The sequence below is a fragment of the Aulonocara stuartgranti genome, assembly GCF_965226115.1.
Source record: "Aulonocara stuartgranti genome assembly, chromosome: 3".
In the NCBI taxonomy this organism is placed as follows: Eukaryota; Metazoa; Chordata; class Actinopteri; order Cichliformes; family Cichlidae; genus Aulonocara; species Aulonocara stuartgranti.
In genome coordinates this window covers 67,678,821-67,701,557 of record NC_138941.1, presented here as the reverse complement: position 1 = coordinate 67,701,557, position 22,737 = coordinate 67,678,821, and the positions used below count along the sequence as shown (strand labels likewise).

Here is a 22,737-nt window from a genome sequence, read left to right as displayed (position 1 = left end):
GTGTAACTGTGATACTTTTCTCACCTTCTGTATTGAAGTCATTGTTTCCTCTGTAGTGGCTGAGCTGAGTCCAAATGGCTGAAATTGTTCCTATGCTGCACCACCAGACTCTTGTCCTCCTGTTACTCAGCTGGGACACAAAAACTATTTAGACGTATTTTATCCCTGACAAAAAGAAGCAGAGCAAATAAACATTACTACACTCCTCAGTGACAACAGTACCTATAAAGCTTCAAGGTAAAACCCCAGAAGCAACTACAAATAGAAAGTCATCAGTTGCATACAAGAACTTGAAAGGTAAAAAGCCACTGACTGTCCTGTATGTCACCGCCTTTAGCCAGGGGATGCTACACCCTGTATATATGTCAATATTACATAGTTCCACAAAGGAGTCCCGCTCAGACTCATTGGTAGCAGTATAAACTCAGCCAACTACAACATTTCCAAGCACCTCATTACCATCCTAGCTCCCCGTGGATGGTAATGAGGTTTTCAAAAAACATTTCAAAAATCACACAACAGCTGTATGTTAGAATTTATTCAGAAATCTCGCAGTCAGAACATGCTATATCATGCTTGGGTAACTAGCAAAACTAGCAAGCTAACCTCCTGCTAACTCGTTTACCGCATTAAATGTAATAAATTCTGTTTTCATGAATGCCTGGATGTTAAACTTCATAGTTACACCTGGTAAAGCACCAATGCTGATCTTTTTATTAAAGATGAAAGAATTTAGACAGTTTTAAACTCTCAGTGATGCCGCAGTGTTTGTTTAACTTTGGGACCTGAAATGGTTTAGGACCCAGATTATTCCCAGATTTGCGAGCACCTTAGTCGGACAAATCCGGGAATAACGATGGCCCGCTTGTATGTTCTACAAAAAAAAAGTGCTTTGTTGTGTATCTGACTGACAAACACAAAACCAGTCAAGTGGCACCATTTTTACAAACCAATTCTGATTCATCCGTTTCACTCAACAATCCACTTTCCTCCGGTTCTCATTCAACGCTGCCGCCGTGCTTTTTCGGCCATGTGTGTATGAACACAAAGGCACTGTGCATGCGCGTTTTACCCATATTCTATCGCGATATTTCATTTTCTTATTGTTGCCTAACAATGCATTACTGTGAACGGCCCAGCCCTACCTTCAAGTTACACACTATGAAAGGCAACAACAAGTTTAATATTCAGAAACCTAAAGTATGTATCAGCAGCAGAATGGAGCTAAAAATAAATGTTTGTTTCAGTTTTATGAAGCTTTGAGTATTTTGGATTAGTAGTACTAACTATTAATGTTTGTTAAAGGTGCAGAATTCTGTGATCAGTGGAAAGGCCAGGCTTGCATGTACAGATGAGCAACGCAGGTGGAATGCAGGGACAGCAAAGAACCTTGAACCTAAACGTCTAAGCCAGATAAACTTCAGACATCACAGGGCAGAGCAGCAGTACGATGTGAACTCCCGGACTGCAGTGACACAAACTCTCCCTAACCCACCATATCACCTTACACATCAAGACTTTATTGACAGCGTTAGCAAAGCACAAGTGGAGCCACTTTTCCTCCTCAAGAACACATTGATTGGAAAGTGTTACAGTGCCTCGCCATCTGCAGGTCCTCACCGCAACAGTTAAGTTGATGAGTAATTCTTTCAGCCACACCAAGCACATAAGCACTTACAAACTAAGCTGTATTCCATGCAGGGCATTCTACCAGGCATATATTCAAGTTTCTGAAAAGCAAGCAGAACAATTACAAGAAGAAACAAAAGAGCAAAGTGCATCTGATTTGTGGCACAACTGTAGGAAACTCAGACTTACAGCAAGCTCTGCTAAAAAAAGTTCCAGTACGTGCCACCACAAAAAATGACAAATTTTTATCTGAGCACATGTACCCTTCTTTTCGTGGGAATTATGAAACAAACTATGGTAAATAAAATGAAGAGCTTGTCATCAGCTGAAAGAACAGGGTATGAACATCCTTCACATGGGTAGTGTTATCAGCATCCAGGAGCCATGGCTCTCTGCGAGTCCTGACGGGGTCATTGACTCAGATGTGCTTCAAGAAATAAAATGTCCTGTGCCAACTTATTCTTCAATCACGGAGTAGCTTACCCAGAAATGCAGCGATATCAAACTGGTAGATGGAGAGCTGCAGCTGCAGAAAACTGGCAGAAGAGGCTATTACATGCAAGTGCAACTTACAATGTTTTGCACAGGGCTCAAGACTGCCACACTTGTGATCTGAACACCTAGTGAGCATGTTTCATTTACAGTGCAATATCATAAACCATTTTTTCATTCTAAAAAAAGTCACAAATGTTGGTATTTTTGCAAAGGTTGCCTTTAAAATTTTTACCTGAGTTTTCATGCAGTTGCAAGCGCTTTAAATGAATGATAAAATAATTGCCTCTAATAACTCTGTTAACATGTTCTGCATAAACACAAACCTAAGACCTTTACAGCCCTTGGGGCTAATCTCTCTGGGACAATTAAATGAAGCCATATATAGTTTTGGCAGCATGTGGCTGGTGTTAATTACTAACCATGGGTGTAAACTTTCATTAAAATTGAGACTTTGCTGCTAATAACCAGCTAGTGCTGATACTAACGCCATTCACCATAGGCTATTATTTAGAAAAAGTATTTTCGTGATTAATTTGTGTGATTAAAATGTGAAACTGTGGCAAACCACATTTAGACTTTCACTTACCGGTGTTGTGCCAAAAGATGATCGCCTGCCTAAAACTGACTTCCAATGTTTCCGTTAGGGCTGCTCAATTAATCTAATTTTAATCACGATTACGATCTGGGCTTTCAACGATCATTAAAAATGACTGAGCCGATTATTAGCCCCTCCCTCATTTATCCGCGACACCTTAAAGGCCGGTCCGTGAAAATATTGTCGGGCATAAACCGGTCCGTGGCGCATAAAAGGTTGGAGACCGCTGATTAAGAGCACCCGAGGGAAGCTCGGAAAGCTAAGCAGAAGTTATTTGGAGAGGAGAGTGACTGCCGTTGGCTGAAAAGACAGGTAAAAAAAAACTTCAGTGGTGTTGCACACTATTTTATATTATTTTTTAAAGTCATTGTTAACCCTTTAAAGCCGGTCAGAGCAGCACGCTCCGTTTTGTGTAACTATTTTTTAAATCCCTGAAGAACCCTGAACCGTGTAAGCTAGCGCAAAAATTTGTTTTGCATATGAAACCGGAGGAGTTGTACTTACATGTTGTGCCATCAGCTTGCCCTCGGTCACGGTTGCCTTCCACATAAAGCTTTGCAAAAATTGCATAAAAAGCGCTTGCAGGAACAAAAACATAATATTCCAGAAACACGCTTTGCCGATCCGATCAGCTGTTCATAACACTTCCCACAGTGAAACAGAGGTCAGCGCGAACTATCACATGTCCGCCATTTCCTGGCCGAAACCGGAAGTGATGTCATTTTCGCAGAAATTGTAGTTTTTTACTTGTAGGCCTTAAAAGCCTATACTGGTCATGTTTGATTTTTCTGAATAGTTTCTGGGATGCTTAGAACTCGAATTGCACTGCTGGAAATAGTTTATTTTAATGCACCTGCTGTTTTCTTTGCAAATTTGCATCATAGGATTGTTTTTTTGTTTTTCCTGCAGTATATAAAAATTGGTGTATCTCCAAAATAAAACTATGAAGACACTCAAAATAAGTTTCCTGTTATTGTAAACTATTTTTTGCAACTTTTTTGTATTTAAAGCTTTGAGGGATAAGCCTCTTAAATTTCTCCAAGTAGAAATATATGTAAAATATACAAAAAACGATTTTCAAATTTTTTTGTAGTTTATTGCACTTTTTTGCAATTAATGTAGTTACTATGGACTTAATGCATACATATTATTAAAATATGGGCTATAACAGTTGTATAGCAACTTGAAATGCTCCCACAAATGGCACTACAGCATGTAAAAATATAATATAAGCTCTGGCGGACTTGGTTCTATAGTAGGTCTTAAAGGGTTAAATAAATATCGTCAAATAATCGAGATCTCAATTTCAGTGAAAATAATCGTGATTATCATTTTTGCCATAATCGAGCAGCCCTAGTTTCTGTGTATTTTTTATGTGTAATATCTTTACGTATGTTGGTAAATAGACTTCGGTGAACAGCATTTACAAAGGGGTTGTATATAGAACTCAAAAATTATCTGTTTTTTCAAGTATCTTTACAACTCTGTGTTATTGTACTTACATTATAACCAATCCGGTCCTTTATCCCACTTAACATATTTTTTCAGAACTATTGTAATATTTGCTGCCATTTCTGCTGTCCTCTTGGCCAACTTACTCTTACAGAAGACATTTTTAATGTTAATGACATTTTTTTAACTGCATAAATAAAGGTTATATAAAAGTCGCTGCCAAAAGCTGATTGCGCCTTCTACCTTGTTACACGAATGTTGTTTGTGGCTCAGTATGACTTTGTGTCATCCATTAGGGATGCATTTGACATATGTTTCACATATTATAGCCCAACAAGTTACTTATAGCAGTTTAAAAACGAGTAAACACTTTTTGGCAAATACCGGAAATCAGTTTTTGGCAGACAATCACTTTTTGGCACAACACCGGGTACAGATTCTGTGTTTTTGTTCGTGTTACTGGAAGCTGTCACACTCAAAGTGGTCCAAGTGAGTAAATGGTAAATGGCCTGTATTTGTATAGCGCTTTTAGTAGTCCCCCCTAGGGACCCCTTTACACACCCAGTCATCAACCCATTCACACACACATTCACACACTGGTGGAGGCAAGCTACAGTTGTAGCCACAGCTGTCCTGGGGCAGACTGACAGAAGCGAGGCTGCCATATCGTGCCATCGGCCCTTCTGGCCAACACCAGTAGGCGGTAGGTGAAGTGTCTTGCCATAGGACACAACGACCGAGACTGTCCAAGCCGGGGCTCAAACCGGCAACCTTCCGATTACAAGGCGAACTCCCAACTCTTGAGCCCCAATAGCTTTCTTCTTTTCTTTCTTTCTTTTCTTTGGTGGTCATAGCCCAGATAAAGCTCCGGGTCGGGGTGTTGCTCTGTGGGCTTTTTATCGATAAAACGAAAGGAGCAAACATAAATTCTCTTTGGAGGGTGTTTGAGTCTTAAAGCTGCCAGCCACGCTAGTTTCCCATCCTCCTTCCTCGGCATAGAGTGCAGTGCGTAGGGCGGTGGGCACGGACAGGCCTTTCTAAGTTGTTGATGCTCAAGGCAAAATGTTTCTAATTCGTTTTTCAGTTTCCTTGAAGTAACAATGCTGGGACCTTCCTGCACTCTTGGTGGCGCTGTCACTTGGTGTTCGCTCGCTCTGCGGTAGAGTATCACTTCCTGTTCCTGCTCAAACACAGTGGTGTTTCTGAGTAGCTTATTTGCTTAGCAATTTAATTAACAACTTTTAAATACATTCTTTTTTCAGCCGAAGACAGCGTAGGCCCCGCTAGCTGTTCCCCGGCAGACCCCAAGCAGCTGGGGAAAAAGGGCAGCTGGGTGACGGTGAGGAGGAAGCATAGTCCTAAACAGAAGCCCCAGGTACACCACCAACCCGTTCATGTGTCTAACCGTTTTTCCCCACTCTGCGACACACCCGCCGGGAGTCAAACTCTGGTAATTGGTGATTCTGTTCTCAGACATGTGAAGCTAGAGACACCGGCAACCATAGTCAATTGTCTTCCAGGGGCCAGAGCAGGCGACATTGAAGGAAATTTAAAACTGCTGGCTAAGGGTAAACGTAAATTCAGTAAAATCATAATTCACGTCGGCAGTAATGACACCCGGTTACGCCAATCGGAGGTCACTAAAATCAATATTGAATCGGTGTGCAACTTTGCCAAAACAATGTCGGACTCTGTAGTTTTCTCTGGTCCCCTCCCCAATCAAACCAGGAGTGACATGTTTAGCTGCATGTTCTCCTTAAATTGCTGGCTGTCTGATTGGTGTCCCAGAAACGATGTGGGCTTCATAGATAATTGGCAAACCTTCTGGAGGAAACCTGGTCTTGTTAGGAGAGACAGCATCCATCCCACTTTGGATGGAGCAGCTCTCATTTCTACAAATATGGACAAATTTATTAAACCCCCCAAAATATGACTATCCAGAGTTGGGACCAGGAAGCAGAGTTGCAGTCTTACACGCCTGTCTGCAGCTTCTCTCCTCTTGCTACCCCCCCAAAAACCCATCTCCATAGAGACTGTGTCAGCTTCCAAAAAGACAAAAGACAAACTAAAATCCAGCAACAAACAACTTAAACATAAACAATTACAAAGAAAGAACAATACGGTATCCACATCTGAACCAAAGAGTAAAACAGTGAAATGTGGATTATTAAATATTAGGTCTCTCTCCTCCAAGTCTCTGTTAGTACATGACTTAATAATTGATTATTTTGATTATTGAATTGATTATACAAATTTTATTTACTCTTTCTTACAGAAACCGGGTTGCAGCAGGATGATTATGTTAGTTTAAATGAATCAACACCCCCGAGTCATTCTAACTACCAGAAATCTCGAAGCACAGGCCGAGGGGGCGGTGTGGCAGCAATTTTTCACACCAGCCTATTAATTAATGAAAGACCAAGACAGACTTTTAATTCATTTGAAAGCCTGATGCTTAACATTGTCCACCCGTGCTGTGAAACTCAGAAACCAGTCTTACTCGTTATCATCTATTGTCCACCTGGGCCTTACACAGCGTTTCTGTCTGATTTCTCAGACTTTATATCTAATTTAGTTCTGAGCTCAGATAAAATAATTATTGTGGGTGATTTTAACATCCATGTAGATGCTAAAAATGACAGCCTTAACATGGCATTTAATCTGTTATTAGACTCAATTGGTTTCTCTCAAGGTCAAGGTCAAGGTCAGATTTATTTATATAGCACATTTCCAACAGCCGATGCTGCACAAAGTGCTTAACAATAACAATAAAATTAAAAACTACAGTGTAATACAATAATAACAATAGAAACAATAGAATAGAAGAATTGAAACAATACTAACTAATTCAGTACAATAATAACAATAGAAACAATAGAATAGAAGAATTGAAACAATACTAACTAATTCAGATAAATCCAAAATGCTTGGGTCATAATGTGTTAAAAGCCAGAGCGTAAAAGTGTGTCTTTAGTAAAGATTTAAATTGCTCAAGAGTTTGAGCAGATCTAATATTAAAGGGGAGACTATTCCAAAGTCTGGGACCTGCCACAGAGAAGGATCTATCACCACGAGATTTGAGGTTAGTCCGTGGAATGGACAACAATAGTTTTGAACTAGATCTCGTGGGTTTTCCTGGAGCATAGGCAGAGAGGAGCTCAGACAAGTAGGGGGGGGCTCGGGCGTTGAGTGACTTAAAAACAAAAAGTAAAAGTTTAAATTGGATCCTGTAGGGGACAGGGAGCCAGTGTAAAGAGGCTAAAATTGGGGTTATATGCTCTCTCCGTTTAGTACCGGTTAGCAGGCGAGCAGCAGCATTTTGAACCATCTGAAGGCGATGGATGGTGGCATGATCTAGGCCATAATACAATGAATTGCAGTAGTCCAGTCTGCAAGTAAGAAAAAGGTGGATGATACGCTCGAAGACGTCAGCCGGAAGGTATGGCTTTATCCTGGCTAGCTGTCTTAGCTGAAAAAAACAGGACTGAACTACTGCACTCACCTGCTTATTCAATTTAAAAGAACCATCAATGTAAACTCCGAGGTTTTTTACATGTGTTTTACAATACGAGGAGAGGGTACCCAACGTGCTGTCGATATGATTGAAATTGCCAAAAATGACAACCTCAGTTTTGTTTTCATTTAGCTGTAAAAAATTTAATGATAACCACTGTTTAACGTCGTCAAGGCAGCGTAATAAGAGCTGCGGTTGATCTGATCCTGATTTTAAAGGTAAATAAATCTGTAGATCATCCGCAAAGCAATGAAATGAAATGCTGTACCGCGAGAAGATGGAGCCCAATGGCAGCAAATAGAGTGCGAAGAGGGCGGGACCCAAAATAGAGCCTTGAGGAACGCCGTATTTAAGAGGAGCTAATTTGGAGTTGTGGGGGCCCATATTAACATAAAAGAACCTTTCTGTCAAGTAGGAGCGAAACCACTGAAGGGCAGATCCTTTTAGGCCAGCATGCGATTCTAGCCGTGATAACAGGATGTCGTGGTCAACCGTGTCAAAAGCTGCTGACAAGTCCAACAGTAAAAGGGCAGCAGGGCTGCCAGAATCCATAGTTAAGAGAATATCGTTAAAAATCCTTAAAAGTGCTGTCTCAGTGCTATGTAATGATTTAAAACCAGATTGAAATTTTTCTGAAATCATATTAGAATCGAGGTGTGCCTGGAACTGTAGATAGACCACTTTCTCCAAAACTTTAGATAGAAAAGGAAGCTTTGAGATGGGCCTGTAATTAGACAGAACAGTTGGGTCCAGGTTTTGTTTTTTAAGAAGAGGCTGAACTACAGCTTGTTTAAAGCATAGTGGGACGCAGCCTGTAGTAAGGGACGTATTAATCAATTTCAGAATAAAAGGGCCAACAATATTAAAAGTGTTTTTGAGCAAACTCGGGGGAAGAGAATCAGAGGGGCAGTGTGATGATCTTAGGCCACTAACTATCGCGGTCAGGTCCTTAAGGGAGACGGGATCGAACTGCTCTAAGACAGCTGAACACACAGGTGGAGGGCTTTGAACTGAGACAACAGACAACAAAACAAGGGCCCTAATCGATAAGATCTTGTTATTGAAAAATGCTAAAAAATCATCGCACATACTTGATGAAGAAGTAACTCCAGGATTATCACATAAACTAAAAAAGCGATTAAGAATGTTAAAAAGTACCTGAGGCCTATGACCGTTTGCTGATACTAAGTTTGAGACAAATTGTGTTTTTGCAAAATGTAAAAGAACCCACCCACCACTTTAATCACACTCTAGATCTTGTTTTAACATATGGCATAGAAACTGAACATTTAACAGTGTTTCCTGAAAACCCTCTCCTGTCTGATCATTTCCTGATAACATTTACATTTACAATAATTGATTACACAGCGGTGGAGAGTAGACTTTATCAAAGTAGATGTCTTTCTGAAAGCGCTGTAACTAAGTTTAAGAATATAATCCACCCACTGTTATCATCTTCAATGCCCTGTACCAACACAGAGCAGAGCAGCTATCTGAACGCTACAGAGGTCGATTATCTTGTTAATAATTTCACCTCCTCACTACGTACGACTCTGGATACTGTAGCTCCAGTGAAAACTAGGGTTTCTAATCAGAAGTACCTGACTCCGTGGTATAATTCTCAAACACGTACCCTAAAGCAGATGACTCATAATCTGGAGAGGAAATGGCGTGTCACAAATTTAGAGGATCATCATTTAGCCTGGAGAAATAGTTTGCTGCTTTATAAGAAAGCCCTCCGCAAAGCCAGAACATCTTACTATTCATCACTGATTGAAGAAAATAAAAACAACCCCAGGTTTCTCTTCAGCACTGTAGCCAGGCTGACAAAAAGTCAGAGCTCTTTTGAGCCAGCCATCCCTTTAACATTAACTAGTAATGACTTCATGAACTTCTTCACAAATAAAATTTTTATCATTAGAGAAAAAATTACCAATAATCATCCCACAGATGTAATATTATCTACAGCTACTCTTAGTACCATTGATGTTAAGTTAGACTCTTTTTCTCCAATTGATCTTTCTGAGTTAACTTCAATAATTACTTCCTCCAAACCATCAACGTGTCTTTTAGACCCCATTCCTACAAAACTGCTCAAAGAAGTCCTGCCATTAATTAATTGTTCGATCTTAAATATGATCAACCTATCTCTAATAATCGGCTATGTACCACAGGCCTTCAAGCTGGCTGTAGTTAAACCTTTACTCAAAAAGCCATCTCTAGACCCAGCAGACTTAGCTAATTATAGGCCAATCTCCAACCTTCCTTTCATATCAAAAATCCTTGAAAGAGTAGTTGTCAAACAGCTAACAGATCATCTGCAGAGGAATGGTTTATTTGAAGAGTTTCAGTCAGGTTTCAGAGCTCATCACAGCACAGAAACAGCTTTAGTGAAGGTTACAAATGATCTTCTTATGGCCTCTGACAGTGGACTCATCTCTGTGCTTGTCCTGCTAGACCTTAGTGCAGCATTCGATACTGTTGACCATAATATCCTATTAGAGCGATTAGAACATGCTGTAGGTATTACAGGTACTGCACTGCAGTGGTTTGTATCATATCTATCTAATAGACTCCAATTTGTGCATGTAAATGGAGAGTCCTCGTCACACACTGAGATTAATTATGGAGTTCCACAGGGTTCAGTGCTAGGACCAATTCTGTTTACATTATACATGCTTCCATTAGGCAGTATCATTAGAAGACATAGCATAAATTTTCACTGCTATGCAGATGACACCCAGCTCTATCTGTCCATGAAGCCAGATAACACACACCAATGAGTTAAACTGCAGGCATGTCTTAAAGACATAAAGACCTGGATGGCCGCTAACTTTCTGCTTCTTAATTCAGATAAAACTGAGGTTTTTGTACTCGGCACTTGGAGTCATTTTTGACCAGGATATGTCCTTCAACGCACATATTAAACAAATACACTCAACAAAAATATAAACGCAACACCTTTGTTACTGCTCCCATTCCCCATGGGATGGACGTAGAGACCTAAAATTCATTCCAGATACACAATATAACCATCCCTCCCAAACAGTGGTCACAAATCAGTCCAAATGTGTGGTAGTGGGCACATCTGCTATATTGAGATAATCCATCCCACCTCACAGGTGTGCCACATCAGGATGCTGATCTGACATCATGAGTAGTGCACAGGTGTACCTTATACTGCCCACAACAAAAGGCCACCCTGGAATGTGCAGTTTTGTCTCACAGCAAAATGCCACAGATGCCACAAGCAATGAGGTAGCGTGCAATTGGCATGCTGACAGCAGGAATGTCAACCAGATCTGTTGCCCGTGCATTGAATGTTCATTTCTCAACCATAAGCCGTCTCCACAGGCGTTTCAGAGAATATGGCAGCACATCCAACCGGCCTCACAACCGCAGACCTCGTGTAACCACACCAGCCCAGGACCTCCACATCCAGCAGGTTCACCTCCAAGATCGTCTGAGACCAGCCACCCAGACAGCTGCTGGAACAATTGGTTTGCACAACCAAACAATTTCTGCACAAACTGTCAGAAACCGTCTCAGGGACGCTCAACTGCATGCACGTCATCCTCATCGGGGTCTTGACCTGACTCCAGCTCGTCGCCGTAACAGACTTGTGTGGGCAAATGCTCACATTCGATGGCGTCTGGCACGTTGGAGAGGTGTGCGCTTCACGGATGAATCATGGTTCACATTGTTCAGGGCAGAGGGCAGCTGAGAATGTCCCAGTTCTTGCATGGCCAGCATACTCACCGGAAATGTCACCCATTGAGCATGTTCGGGATGTGCTTGACCGGCGTATACGACAGCGTGTACCAGTTCCCACGAATATCCAACAACCTCGCACAGCCATTGAAGTGGAGTGGACCAACATTCCACAGGCCACAATTGACAATCTGATAGACTCCATGCGACGATGTGTTGCACTGCATGAGGCAAATGGTGGTCACACCAGATACTGACCGGTTCTGGGTCCCCAGACCCCCAATGGCGCAAAAAACTGCACATTCCAGGGTGGCCTTTTGTTGTGGGCAGTCTGAGGTACACCTGTGCACTATTCATGATGTCAGATCAGCATCCTGATGTGGCACACCTGTGAGGTGGGATGGATTATCTCAATATAGCAGATGTGCCCACTACCACACATTTGGACTGATTTGTGACCACTGTTTGGGAGGGATGGTTATATTGTGTATCTGGAATGAATTTTAGGTCTCTACGTCCATCCCATGGGGAATGGGAGCAGTAACAAAGGTGTTGCGTTTATATTTTTGTTGAGTGTATGTAAAACTGCTTTCTTCTATTTGCGCAACATCTCTAAAATTAGAAATATCCTGTCTCAGAGTGACGCAAAAAACTAGTTCATGCATTTATTACTTCCAGGCTGGACTACTGTAATTCATTATTATAAGGATGTCCAAAAAACTCACTGAAAAGCCTTCAGCTAATCCAAAATGCTGCAGCAAGAGTACTGACAGGGACTAGAAAGAGAGAGCATATTTCTCCTGTTTTGGCTTCCCTTCATTGGCTTCCTGTTAAATCCAGAATTGAATTCAAAATCCTGCTCCTCACATACAAGGTCTTAAATAATCAGGCCCCATCTTATCTTAATGACCTTGTAGTACCATATCACCCTATTAGAGCACTTCGCTCTCGCTCTGCAGGCCTACTTGTTGTTCCTAGAGTATTTAAAAGTAGAATGGGAGGGAGAGCCTTCAGTTTTCAGGCCCCTCTTCTGTGGAACCAGCTTCCAGTTTGGATTCAGGAGACAGACACTATCTCTACTTTCAAGATTAGGCTTAAAACTTTCTTTTTTGCTAAAGCATATAGTTAGGGCTGGACCAGGTGACCCTGAATCCTCCCTTAGTTATGCTGTAATAGACGTAGGCTGCCGGGGGATTCACATGAAGCATTGAGTTTTTCCTTTCCAGTCACCTTTCTCACTCACTATGTAATAATAGACCTCTTGTCATGGTCCGGAGTCTGCGACTCCGTGTTTATGTTTAGTTTATTAGTATTCTGTGGTTTTGGTTACCTTGGGTGTTTGTACTCTTCTGTTTCATGGTTCATGTTCCTATGTTCTGTGTCCCCCAGTCTGTGTTAAGCTGGTGTGTTATGTCATTGCGTGTATGTGTTTCCTGTTTTATTGTGAAGGTCTGCGTCTTATGTCTTATGTCATCTGTGTTGTTTCCGCTCGGTCTCCCTGCATCTCTCCATGTGTATTTCCCCGGATCTCTCTGCATCTTTGTTTCTGGTTGGTTTTGTTAGTTTCTGGTTGGTTTTGTTAGTTTTACCCAGTTTAGGTTTCCGGGTTCATGTTTTCCCACCATTGCTGTTAGTACCCACTCCTGTAAATAAATACTCACCTGCACCAGAGCTACCGCCTTTTTGGTCCTTTCTACAACTCCACACGGCTTGCCCCGGCAAACCGTGACAGTACGAACTAGCCACCATGGACCCAGCGGCAGTACATCCGTCCGAGGAACTCCGGGACGACGTTACGTATAACGTGGAGATTCTCCTCGGGCTGTGGCTTGAGAACCCTCCAGAGGAGCTTCGCCGCACCAAGAAAGTCGGCTACAACGGCTCTTTTCTGGCCTGCCATGGCTTCTAAGCTCGCTTCCTCCGACCATGCAGACTTTTCTCCGGCACACACCTCACCTCCTCTCAGCCACTCCTGCCTCGCTGCCCGACTCGCCGGATGTGATCTTGCCCGGCCCGTCGGAGCCGTCTGCGGGGAGGAAACGCAGATCGCGCCGCCAGCGCGCCACCCCACAGCCGGACGTTCGGGCTTCTAATGCGCCGGCTGTGGTGAGTGAGGACTTTTTTCCATTTTCGGACTGTGTGACTGTTCATTCAGGGGCGGTGTTCTGTGCGGCAGATGATATTGTGAACAGCATATCACCTGCTCAGCAGCCACTCTCAGCTCAGTTAGCTCCCCCGCAGCCACTCTCAGCTCAGTTTCCAGCGTCACCCTCAGTTCAGTTTCCAGCGTCACCCTCAGTTCAGTTTCCAGCGTCACCCTCAGTTCAGTTTCCAGTGTCACCCTCAGTTCAGGCCCCCGTAGCTCCAGTGCCACCTGTAGCTCAGGCCCCCGTAGCTCAAATCAAATCAAATCAAATCACTTTTATTGTCACATCACATGTGCAGGCACACTGGCACAGCACATGCGAGTGAAATTCTTGTGTGCGAGCCCCACAAGCAACAGAGATGTGCAAACACAACAACACAAACGAGCAAAATACAAGAATGGCCAACCTGAAACTAATAAATATATGTACAATATATAATAGTGTATGCATTTCTGGATGTGTATACTAAATATTTTCCTACGTGTGTGTGTGTGTGTGTGTGTATACACATTTTTACAAATTAAATAGTAAAAAAAATAAATAATTAAAATAATAATAATAATAATAATAATAAAATATATAAAATATACAGAGTTGAATATGTGCAAAACAAGTGGCATTTATATACACTGTGGAGTGCATAATGTTGAAGTTCCAGTAGTGGAGGTGAGGTGTCTATGACGTGTTCAGCAGTCTGATGGCCTGGTGGAAGAAGCTGTCTCTCAGTCTGCTGGTTCGGGACCGGATGCTGCAGAACCTCCTTCCTGATGGAAGCAGTCTGAACAGTTTATGGCTGGGGTGACTGGAGTCCTTGATGATCCTCCCCGCTTTCCTCAGGCAGCGCTTCCTGTAGATGTCTTGGAGGGAGGGAAGCTCACCTCCAATTATCCGTTCAGAGCACCGCACTACTCGCTGGAGAGCTATGCAGTTGTAGGCGGTGCTGTTGCCATACCAGGTGGTGATGCATCCAGTGAGGATGCTCTCAATAGCACAGTGATAGAAGGGTCCTGAGGATGCGGGGGCTCATGCCGAATCTTTTCAGTCTCCTGAGAAAGAAGAGGCGCTGCTGCGCCTTCTTCACTGTTTTGTTTGTGTGTACTGACCACGTAAGATCCTCAGCCAGATGTACTCCAAGGAACCGGAAGCTGCTCACTCTCTCTACAGCAGCGCCGTTGATGGTGATGGGGGTGTGTACTTCTCTGCACCTCCGGAAGTCCACTATCAACTCCTTTGTCTTTGCGACGTTGAGGGTGAGATGGTTGTCTTGACACCAGTGGGTCAGGGCGCTGACCTCCTCCCTGTAAGCCGTCTCATCACCGTTGGTGATAAGACCCACCACTGTAGTGTCGTCCGCAAACTTCACAATGATGTTGGAGCTGTTAGTGGCTGTGCAGTCGTAGGTGTAGAGTGAGTACAGGAGAGGGCTCAGTACACACCCCTGTGGAGCACCAGTGTTCAGTGTGATGGGGGATGAGGTGATGCTGCCCAGTCTGACCACCTGGCGTCTGTCAGACAGGAAGCTAAGGATCCAGCTGCAGAGGGAGCTGCTCAGTCCTAGATCCTGCAGTTTCCTGTCCAGCTTCGAGGGAACGATGGTATTGAATGCTGAGCTGTAATCTACAAACAGCATTCTCACATACGTGTCTCTCTTCTCCAGGTGTGACAGGGCAGTGTGTAGTGTCAGGGCTATGGCATCATCAGTGGACCTGTTGTGGCGGTATGCAAACTGTAGAGGGTCCAGTGAGTCGGGTAGTGCAGAGCAGATGAAGTCCCTGACCAGCTTCTCGAAGCATTTGCTTACGATGGGGGTCAGGGCTACAGGTCGCCAGTCGTTCAATGAGGAGATGGTGGAGGATTTGGGTACAGGGACGATGGTGGCCATTTTGAAGCAGGCTGGGACTACAGACAGAGAGAGGGAAAGGTTGAAGATGTGTGTGAACACTCCAGCCAGCTGAGCCGCGCATGACCTGAGGACGCGGCCGGGAATCCCGTCCGGACCAGTAGCTTTGCGCGCGTTCACCTTCCTGAAGCACTTCCGCACATCCTCCTCAGACACAGTGTGCGCACTGACGTCATCCGCGGTGCGCACACTGTCCGGTCTCATGGTGTTCGCTGTGTCGAATCTAGCGTAGAATACGTTTAGATCCTCACACAGAGAGGCCATGGTCTGCGGTGTGCTGGTTTTCCCTCTAAAGTCTGCGATCGTGTTTAGTCCCTGCCACATACTCCGAGGGTTGTCAAACTGTTGCTCCACCCTGTCCCTGTACTCACGTTTGGCTGCTTTGATCGTCTTCCGGAGTTGGTAATGTGCGTGTTTGTAGTCCGATGTGTTCGCGGAGGCAAAGGCGGTGTTCCGTGCCGCGCGAACATATCCGTTAATCCAGGGTTTTTGATTTGGGAAGGATTTAACTGTTCTGGATGGGACGACATCTTCCACGCATTTCCTGATAAATCCACAGACTGAGTCTGTGTATTCATCAATGTCTCTGGCGGCCACGTGAAACATTTCCCAGTCCGCGTGATCAAAACAGTCCCACAGCGCAGACTCCGATTGGTCCGTCCAACAGTGCACCGCCCTCCGGGTTGGAGCTTCCTGTTTCAGCTTCTGCCTGTAGGCGGGCAGGAGCAGGATGGAGCAGTGATCTGAGTGGCCGAATGGGGCGCGGGGGAGGGCTTTGTACGCATCCCGGAAAGAGGTGTAACAGTGGTCGAGTAGCCTGTTTCCACGTGTGTTAAAAAGGATGTGTTGATGGAGTTTTGGTGAGACTTTCTTCAGGTTTCCCTTATTAAAGTCTCCGGCTGTGATAAACGCTGCCTCTGGGTGTGCGGTTTCCTCACTGCTGATCGCGCTGTACAGTTCCCTGAGTGCAGGGTCAGTGTCGGCTTGTGGGGGAATGTAAACAGCCGTAATAATCACTGCTGTAAATTCCCTCGGTAGCCAGAATGGCTGGCACTTAATCATCAGGTACTCCAGGTCCGGTGAGCAGAAGGATTTGACCGGGTGCACGTTCGCATAATCACACCAGCTGTTGTTGATCATGAAACACACACCACCGCCTCTGCTTTTCCCAGTAAGATCCTGTGACCTGTCCGCGCGGTGCACGGAGAACCCCGGCAGTTGTATTGCGGAGTCCGGTACTTTGTCCGATAGCCAGGTTTCTGTGAGGCAGATCACGCAGCAGTCCCGCATCTCTCGCTGGAATGAGATCCGTGCCCGAAGCTCGCACAGCTTGTTCTCCAGAGACTGCACATTAGCCAGTAATAAACTGGGTAATGGTGGTCTGTAAGTGCGCCGTCTCAGTCGAACCAGAACGCCAGATCTTCTCCCTCTGCGTCGGCGTTTGCGGCCTCCAGGGCCAGAGAACAAAGGCGTCTCAGGTGAGATGAATGGGGGGTCTGCAAACGGAGCGTCCGTGTTGCAAAACTTGAACTCCGGAAAGTTATAAGAAAGACCGTCTTTTATGTCCAGTAAGGTTTGTCGGTCGTACACAAGGAGACAAGTGCTGCTCGTGAAAAAATAAAGGAAAAGTAAAATTAAACACAGAAGAAAGCCGTTGCTTGGGGGAGCTCGCGACGAGGCTGCCATACTCGGCGCCATCTTGATTTAGTATGATTTAGCTCCAGTGTTACTGGTCTCACACACTCACTCCATGCAGGGAGAAAGTTTAAGTTCCAGTCAGGGTGTTTCTCACGCTTTAGCTGCTTCAGGCACCGTTCTGCGCTCCAGGGCTTCCCCAGAGGCTAGGTCTCAGTCCTCAGCTGATTCTGGACCCCTGAAGTTTAAGCAGCCACCTGAGAACTGCACCATGTCAGCGTTGTCTGGGCAGAGCCAGTGCTCAGGGCATTGCCAGTCGCCTTTGTGTCAGCTAGTGACCTCCATGACTGCTGGCTTAGCGATGACATCTGCTGGAGGGTCCGTAGGACCGCTCCGGCCTTCGTCTCCTGTTTCCGCTGGAGGGTCCGAGGGGCCACTCCGGCCTTCGTCTCCTGTCTCCGCTGGAGGGTCCGAGGGACCGCTCCGGCCTTCGTCTCCTATTTCCGCTGGAGGGTCCAAGGAGCCCATCCAGCTTCCTGCCTCGTCAGCTGGAGGGCCCGAGGAGCCCGTCCAGCCCCAAGACTCGTCGGCTGGAGGTTCAGGGGAACCTAGCCTGCTTCCTGCCTCGTCAGCTGGAGGGCCCGAGGAGCCCGTCCAGCCCCAAGACTCGTCGGCTGGAGGTTCAGGGGAACCTAGCCTGCTTCCTGCCTCGTCAGCTGGAGGGCCCGAGGAGCCCGTCCAGCCCCAAGACTCGTCGGCTGGAGGTTCAGGGGAACCTAGCCAGCTTCCTGCCTCGTCAGCTGGAGGGCCCGAGGAGCCAGTCCAGCTTCCTACCTCGTCAGCTGGAGGGCCCGAGGAGCCCGTCCAGCCGCCAGCTGCAGCTAGGGCTGGGCAATATATCAAGTTTTTTAAAAATATTGATATATTTTCATACGAGATATAAGATGTGACAATATCGTTTATATCGATATAGTCTATGTTACGTTATAATTATACTTGTGGAGCCGCAGGTTTGCCTCTCTTTCGTCCACTTTTGTCTCTACGCTGCGTTACTCGGCCTCGCCTCTCCTTCACTGAACACAACTCCGCCTCTCCCATAGCTTCACCTGCAGGCAATGACAAGATGAAAGCGGAAAATCTCCGTTAGCGAGTTACCGCGCATCGCCCCGTGCGTGGGGCTGGACGGCGTCAACGTGTTAGCGAGCTAACCGCGCTAACGACATGCAGCCCGGAGGTGCTGCACGGCCTAAAATCCTTTCATTTTCTCAAAAATCGACAGTGCACCTTATGTATGAATTCTGGTTGTGCTTACTGACCGCGAACCGATTTTATGTGGTACACAGCGCTCAGCAATCTGTCAAAAAATGTTTTAATATGACTTTGCTAAGCTACGGAGCTGCACCGCTTGATGGATTGTCGGAGGACTACGGCTACCGAGGAGGAGCCTCGCGGAGTGATACGTACTGTGTGTGTATAAGGACCACAAATGGCACCTGTTCAGAGACGTGGTGCAGCTGTGAAATCTGTCTCTTTGTTATTACGCTCAGCGTCTATTAGTTTACATTTTGACTGCACAATTGTGAGCTTTTTGTTATGCACAAAAACAACATTGTTTTCTTTTATTTATGGACCATTTAATAAATGCTGATAATTTATTTTTGAGTAATTTCTTCATGTACATCTACGCTGTATGTAAATAAAAGTGCCCGTGTGACATCTGGGACACAGTGTGACTAAGAACTCTCTTTTTTGTTCTTAACTTATGGCTTTAAAAATATATATATCGAGATATATATCTTATATCGCCATCCAGGTAAAAAATATCGAGATATGAATTTTGGGTCATATCGCCCAGCCCTAGCTGCAGCGTCATCTTCGCCTGGTCCGGCTCCAGCATCACCCATGCCGTCGTCTGGTCCAGCTTCAGAGCCGTCAGCCTCGTCTGGTCCAGCTTCAGAGCCGTCATCCACGCCTGGTCCAGCTGCAGCCTCATCATCCACGCCTGGCCCAGCCTCCGTGTCTCCGCCTTCAGCGTCGCCTGGCCTTGCCACGTTTGGGTCTGCAGCTAAACGGCCGCTTTCTAGGCCGCTGGCCAGGCGCCATCGCCGTCGTGGGCGGCCCCCGGACCCTCTTCGCCTGAGTGGCCGCCGTTGCCATCCGCACGGCCGGCCCCCGGACCCTCTTCGCCTGAGTGGCCGCCGTTGCCTTCCGCACGGCCGGCCCCCGGACCCTCCGCCTGAGTGGCCGCCGTTGCCTTCCACACGGCCGGCCTCCGGACCAGTGCTGTCGTCGTCGCCGTTGCCTTCCGCACAGTCGGCCTCCTGAACTGTGTCCACGTCGCCGCCGTTGCCGTCCGCACGGTCGGCCCCCTGAACTGTTTGGACTCCTGTGCTGGCCGGCCCCCTGACCTCTTCTGTTTTGGACTCTGTTTTCCTGTGCTCTGGTGTGCTTCTTTTCTTTTGGTTTTGGACTCGTGTTTTGTTTTTCTTTTTGTCTTTTGACCTTCTGGTGCTCCTGTTTTGTTTTGCCTCGAGCCCTCCGTCCTGGACCCCCACCGCCCGCCCTGCTCGGGTTGTTTTCTGTTTTTTCTGGCTGTTTTGTTTCTTGTTGGGCTGTCTGGAGCCAGCCTTTGAGGGGGGGGGGGGGGGGGTCCTGTCATGGTCCGGAGTCTGCGACTCTGTGTTTATGTTTAGTTTATTAGTATTCTGTGGTTTTGGTTACCTTGCGTGTTTGTAGTCTTCTGTTTCATGGTGCATGTTCCTATGTTCTGTGTCCCCCAGTCTGTGTTAAGTTGGTGTGTTATGTCATTGCGTGTATGTGTTTCCTGTTTTATTGTGAAGGTCTGCGTCTTATGTGAGTGTTTTCAGTTTGCCTCCCTAGTCTCGTCACGTTAATCACTCCCAGCTGTGTTCCCTACCTGTGTGTAATCTCACTGTGTTCTCTGAGTGTATTTAAGTTGTGTCTTCTGTCAGGGTAGTTGCTGGTTCGTCTGTGTTGTTTCCCCTCGGTCTCCCTGCATCTCTCCATGTGTATTTCCCCGGATCTCCCTGCATCTTTGTTTCTGGTTGGTTTTGTTAGTTTTACCCAGTTTAGGTTTCCGGGTTCATGTTTTCCCACCATTGCCGTTTGTACCCACTCCTGTAAATAAATACTCACCTGCACCAGAGCTGCCGCCTTTTTGGTCCTTTCTACAACTCCACACGGCTTGCAAACCGTTACACCTCTCTGCATTGAATCATATCTGTTATTAACCTCTGCCTCTCTTCCACAGCATGTCTTTTATCCTGTCTTCCTTCTCTCACCCCAACCGGTCGCAGCAGATGGCTTATTACAGCACAAAGTAACTGATTTTGTTCTTAGCAACGACTGAACGCTGGCTTTCGCGTTGAGTAACCGGAAGTATAAAACCGGACAACGGAAGTAGTGGTCTGTTATGGCAGCCTACATACGCTCTTACAGAAACCTGTGGATAAAGGTGTCTTTGAGAAGTACTCCTCAGATCCACTTGGTGTTTGTTGTGACTGCATGTAGTGCAGAGGTGGGTAGTAACGAGTTACATTTACTTGAGGGGCAGCACGGTGGCACGGTGGTTAGCACTGTTGCCGCACAGCAAGAAGGTCCTGAGTTCAATTCCACCATCAGGCCGGGGTCTTTCTGTGTGGAGTTTGCATGTTCTCCCCGTGTTTGCGTGGGTTCTCTCCGGGTACTCCGGCTTCCTCCCACCGTCCAAAGACATGCAACTTGTGGGGACAGGTTAATTGGATAATCCAAATTGCCACTAGGTGTGAATGTGCGAGTGAATGTGAGTGTGAATGGTTGTCTGTCCCTATGTGTTAGCCCTGCGACAGACTGGCGACCTGTCCAGGGTGTACCCTGCCTCTCGCCCAATGACAGCTGGGATAGGCTCCAGCGCCCCCCGCGACCCTGAAAAGGACAAGGGGAAGCGAATGGATGGATGGACATTTACTTGAGTAAGTTTTTGAAAAAAAATTTACTTTTAAAGTACCTTTTTTGCACGATACTTTTTACTTTTACTTGAGTACATTTGTCAAGAAGAAACAGTACTTTTACTCCGCTACATTTGCAAAATTCGACTCGTTACTTTAAAAAAATAAAATAAAATAGTTTAACACATTAACACAATAGTTTAACACATGCCGCCAGTGGAGTTTCCGGTAACGTTTTTACCAATGAGATGTGGCCATGCAGTCACATGACCAGTTTGAAACTGTGGCGGGCAGAGCGGCCCAAGCGTTTTAAAGTAGCGGACACACGGAAAGAAAAAACATGAAAACATGGCAGAGTCTACTCTAGAGCTGAAGAGGATTAACAGCCTTTTCCTCACATACAAAAAAGGTTTCACTTAAAACCAGTACAAAAGAACAGCTATGTCTTCAGTGTCGGTCTCTTCAGTGAGAGCCAAAACAAACCAACTTTTCAGCGTGAAATAACTCAACTCATGTAACCTGAGGAAACGGTACGTTTTCTGTAAATATCTTTTTAGCTGTGGTTAGCTGGATGTCTTATGTTACAGCAGCTGTCATATTTTCGGCGCTACGTTGTAGTGAGATAAGTTTGTGGGTGTTTTGTGCAGCTTCGGCTGTCTTTTTAACTGCTCGCTGGTTAGCTAGCGTGAGCTATAAGCTAACAGCTTGCCTGGTTAATGACGCTAGAGTTCCACGTACATGCAAACAGCTCGTCTCTACTGCTTTAACTGTTAAAACAGAAGGCAATACTGCGGCTGACAGGGTTTATTATGTGAAACAGCAGCTTGTTTAGTTTAAACAGTCTGCATTAAGCTGGGCAAACACTGTGCGATTTATTTTCAGTTGCGTTATTCAGCTCCTGCTCAATCTGTACAATTAAATCTCAGGGGTTAGAAGTTCATAGATCACGATGCAGGGTCTCACACTATACGGCCTGATGCTCTGATGCGACCTGAGTGCTCAAACTGTGCGTGTCACGGCTCGGGGCAGCGGCCGTGTGAAGAGTGGAAGGAGGACTCAAATGCAGTACTTATTCAGACGTGAGGGCGATTTATTAACAATACCAAACATAAAGTGGAGATGGCAAAACAGAACTAAGGATGAACTAAACTGGGAAAAGCTACACCACGGAGTAGCAAACCTGACATGAAGGGAGAACAGCAGGGAGAGCACGCAGGGGATTTCACAGAGAATGAACACAGACGACGCGACGAGGAACAGAGGAAAACACACACTATAAGTACACAGAGAGACACTGGGAAATCACAGACAGGGGAACACTAACACCAGGGACCAATAGAGGGAGCACAAACCCAGAACCCAGTATCTAAAATCCCAAAACACAAACCATCCCAAAACAGTCACGAATAATAATGAAAGTAATAGCAATAAAGAACACAAATACAAAGTCACTGAGTCATGGCCGCAGGACCATGACAGTGCGACCATAACACGAAGCTTATCATATTAAATCTGTCCCTTGCTGTCCCTTGCGATTGATGATTGGGAGCTGGTCGTGAGGTGTTAACTGCTTTTCGTTACCCCATGTATACTACACCGATCCCCAGAACGGTTGCGCGACTGAAAAATTGGCTCAAAATGGGCCAAAAATCGCACAGTGTATGGCCAGCTTTTGGAGGCTAGCTCCAAAAAAACATCCGCAGCTTTGCAGT

The 22,737-nt window shown here is 45.5% G+C and overlaps 2 protein-coding genes across 5 annotated transcripts in view; one reads left to right on the top strand and one right to left on the bottom strand.

The window, feature by feature from the left end:
• Nucleotides 1-22,737, top strand: part of LOC309696107 (uncharacterized protein) — a 250,663-nt gene that overhangs the window by 98,018 nt on the left and 129,908 nt on the right. The gene's annotated exons all lie outside the window — the stretch shown is intronic.
• LOC309694220 (uncharacterized protein) overlaps nt 1-22,737 on the bottom strand; it is a 46,963-nt gene that overhangs the window by 11,096 nt on the left and 13,130 nt on the right. For 3 of the 4 annotated variants that reach the window (XR_014272824.1, XR_014272825.1, XM_082514091.1), the window contains exon 2: nt 25-165. Coding sequence is in view for 2 of the 4 variants with exons in the window: in XM_082514091.1 (XP_082370217.1) it covers nt 25-42 (18 nt within the window). In the remaining 2 variants the exon portion in view is untranslated. The remainder of the gene's footprint in view (nt 1-24; nt 166-22,737) is intronic. The other variant, XM_082514092.1, reaches the window with a different exon arrangement.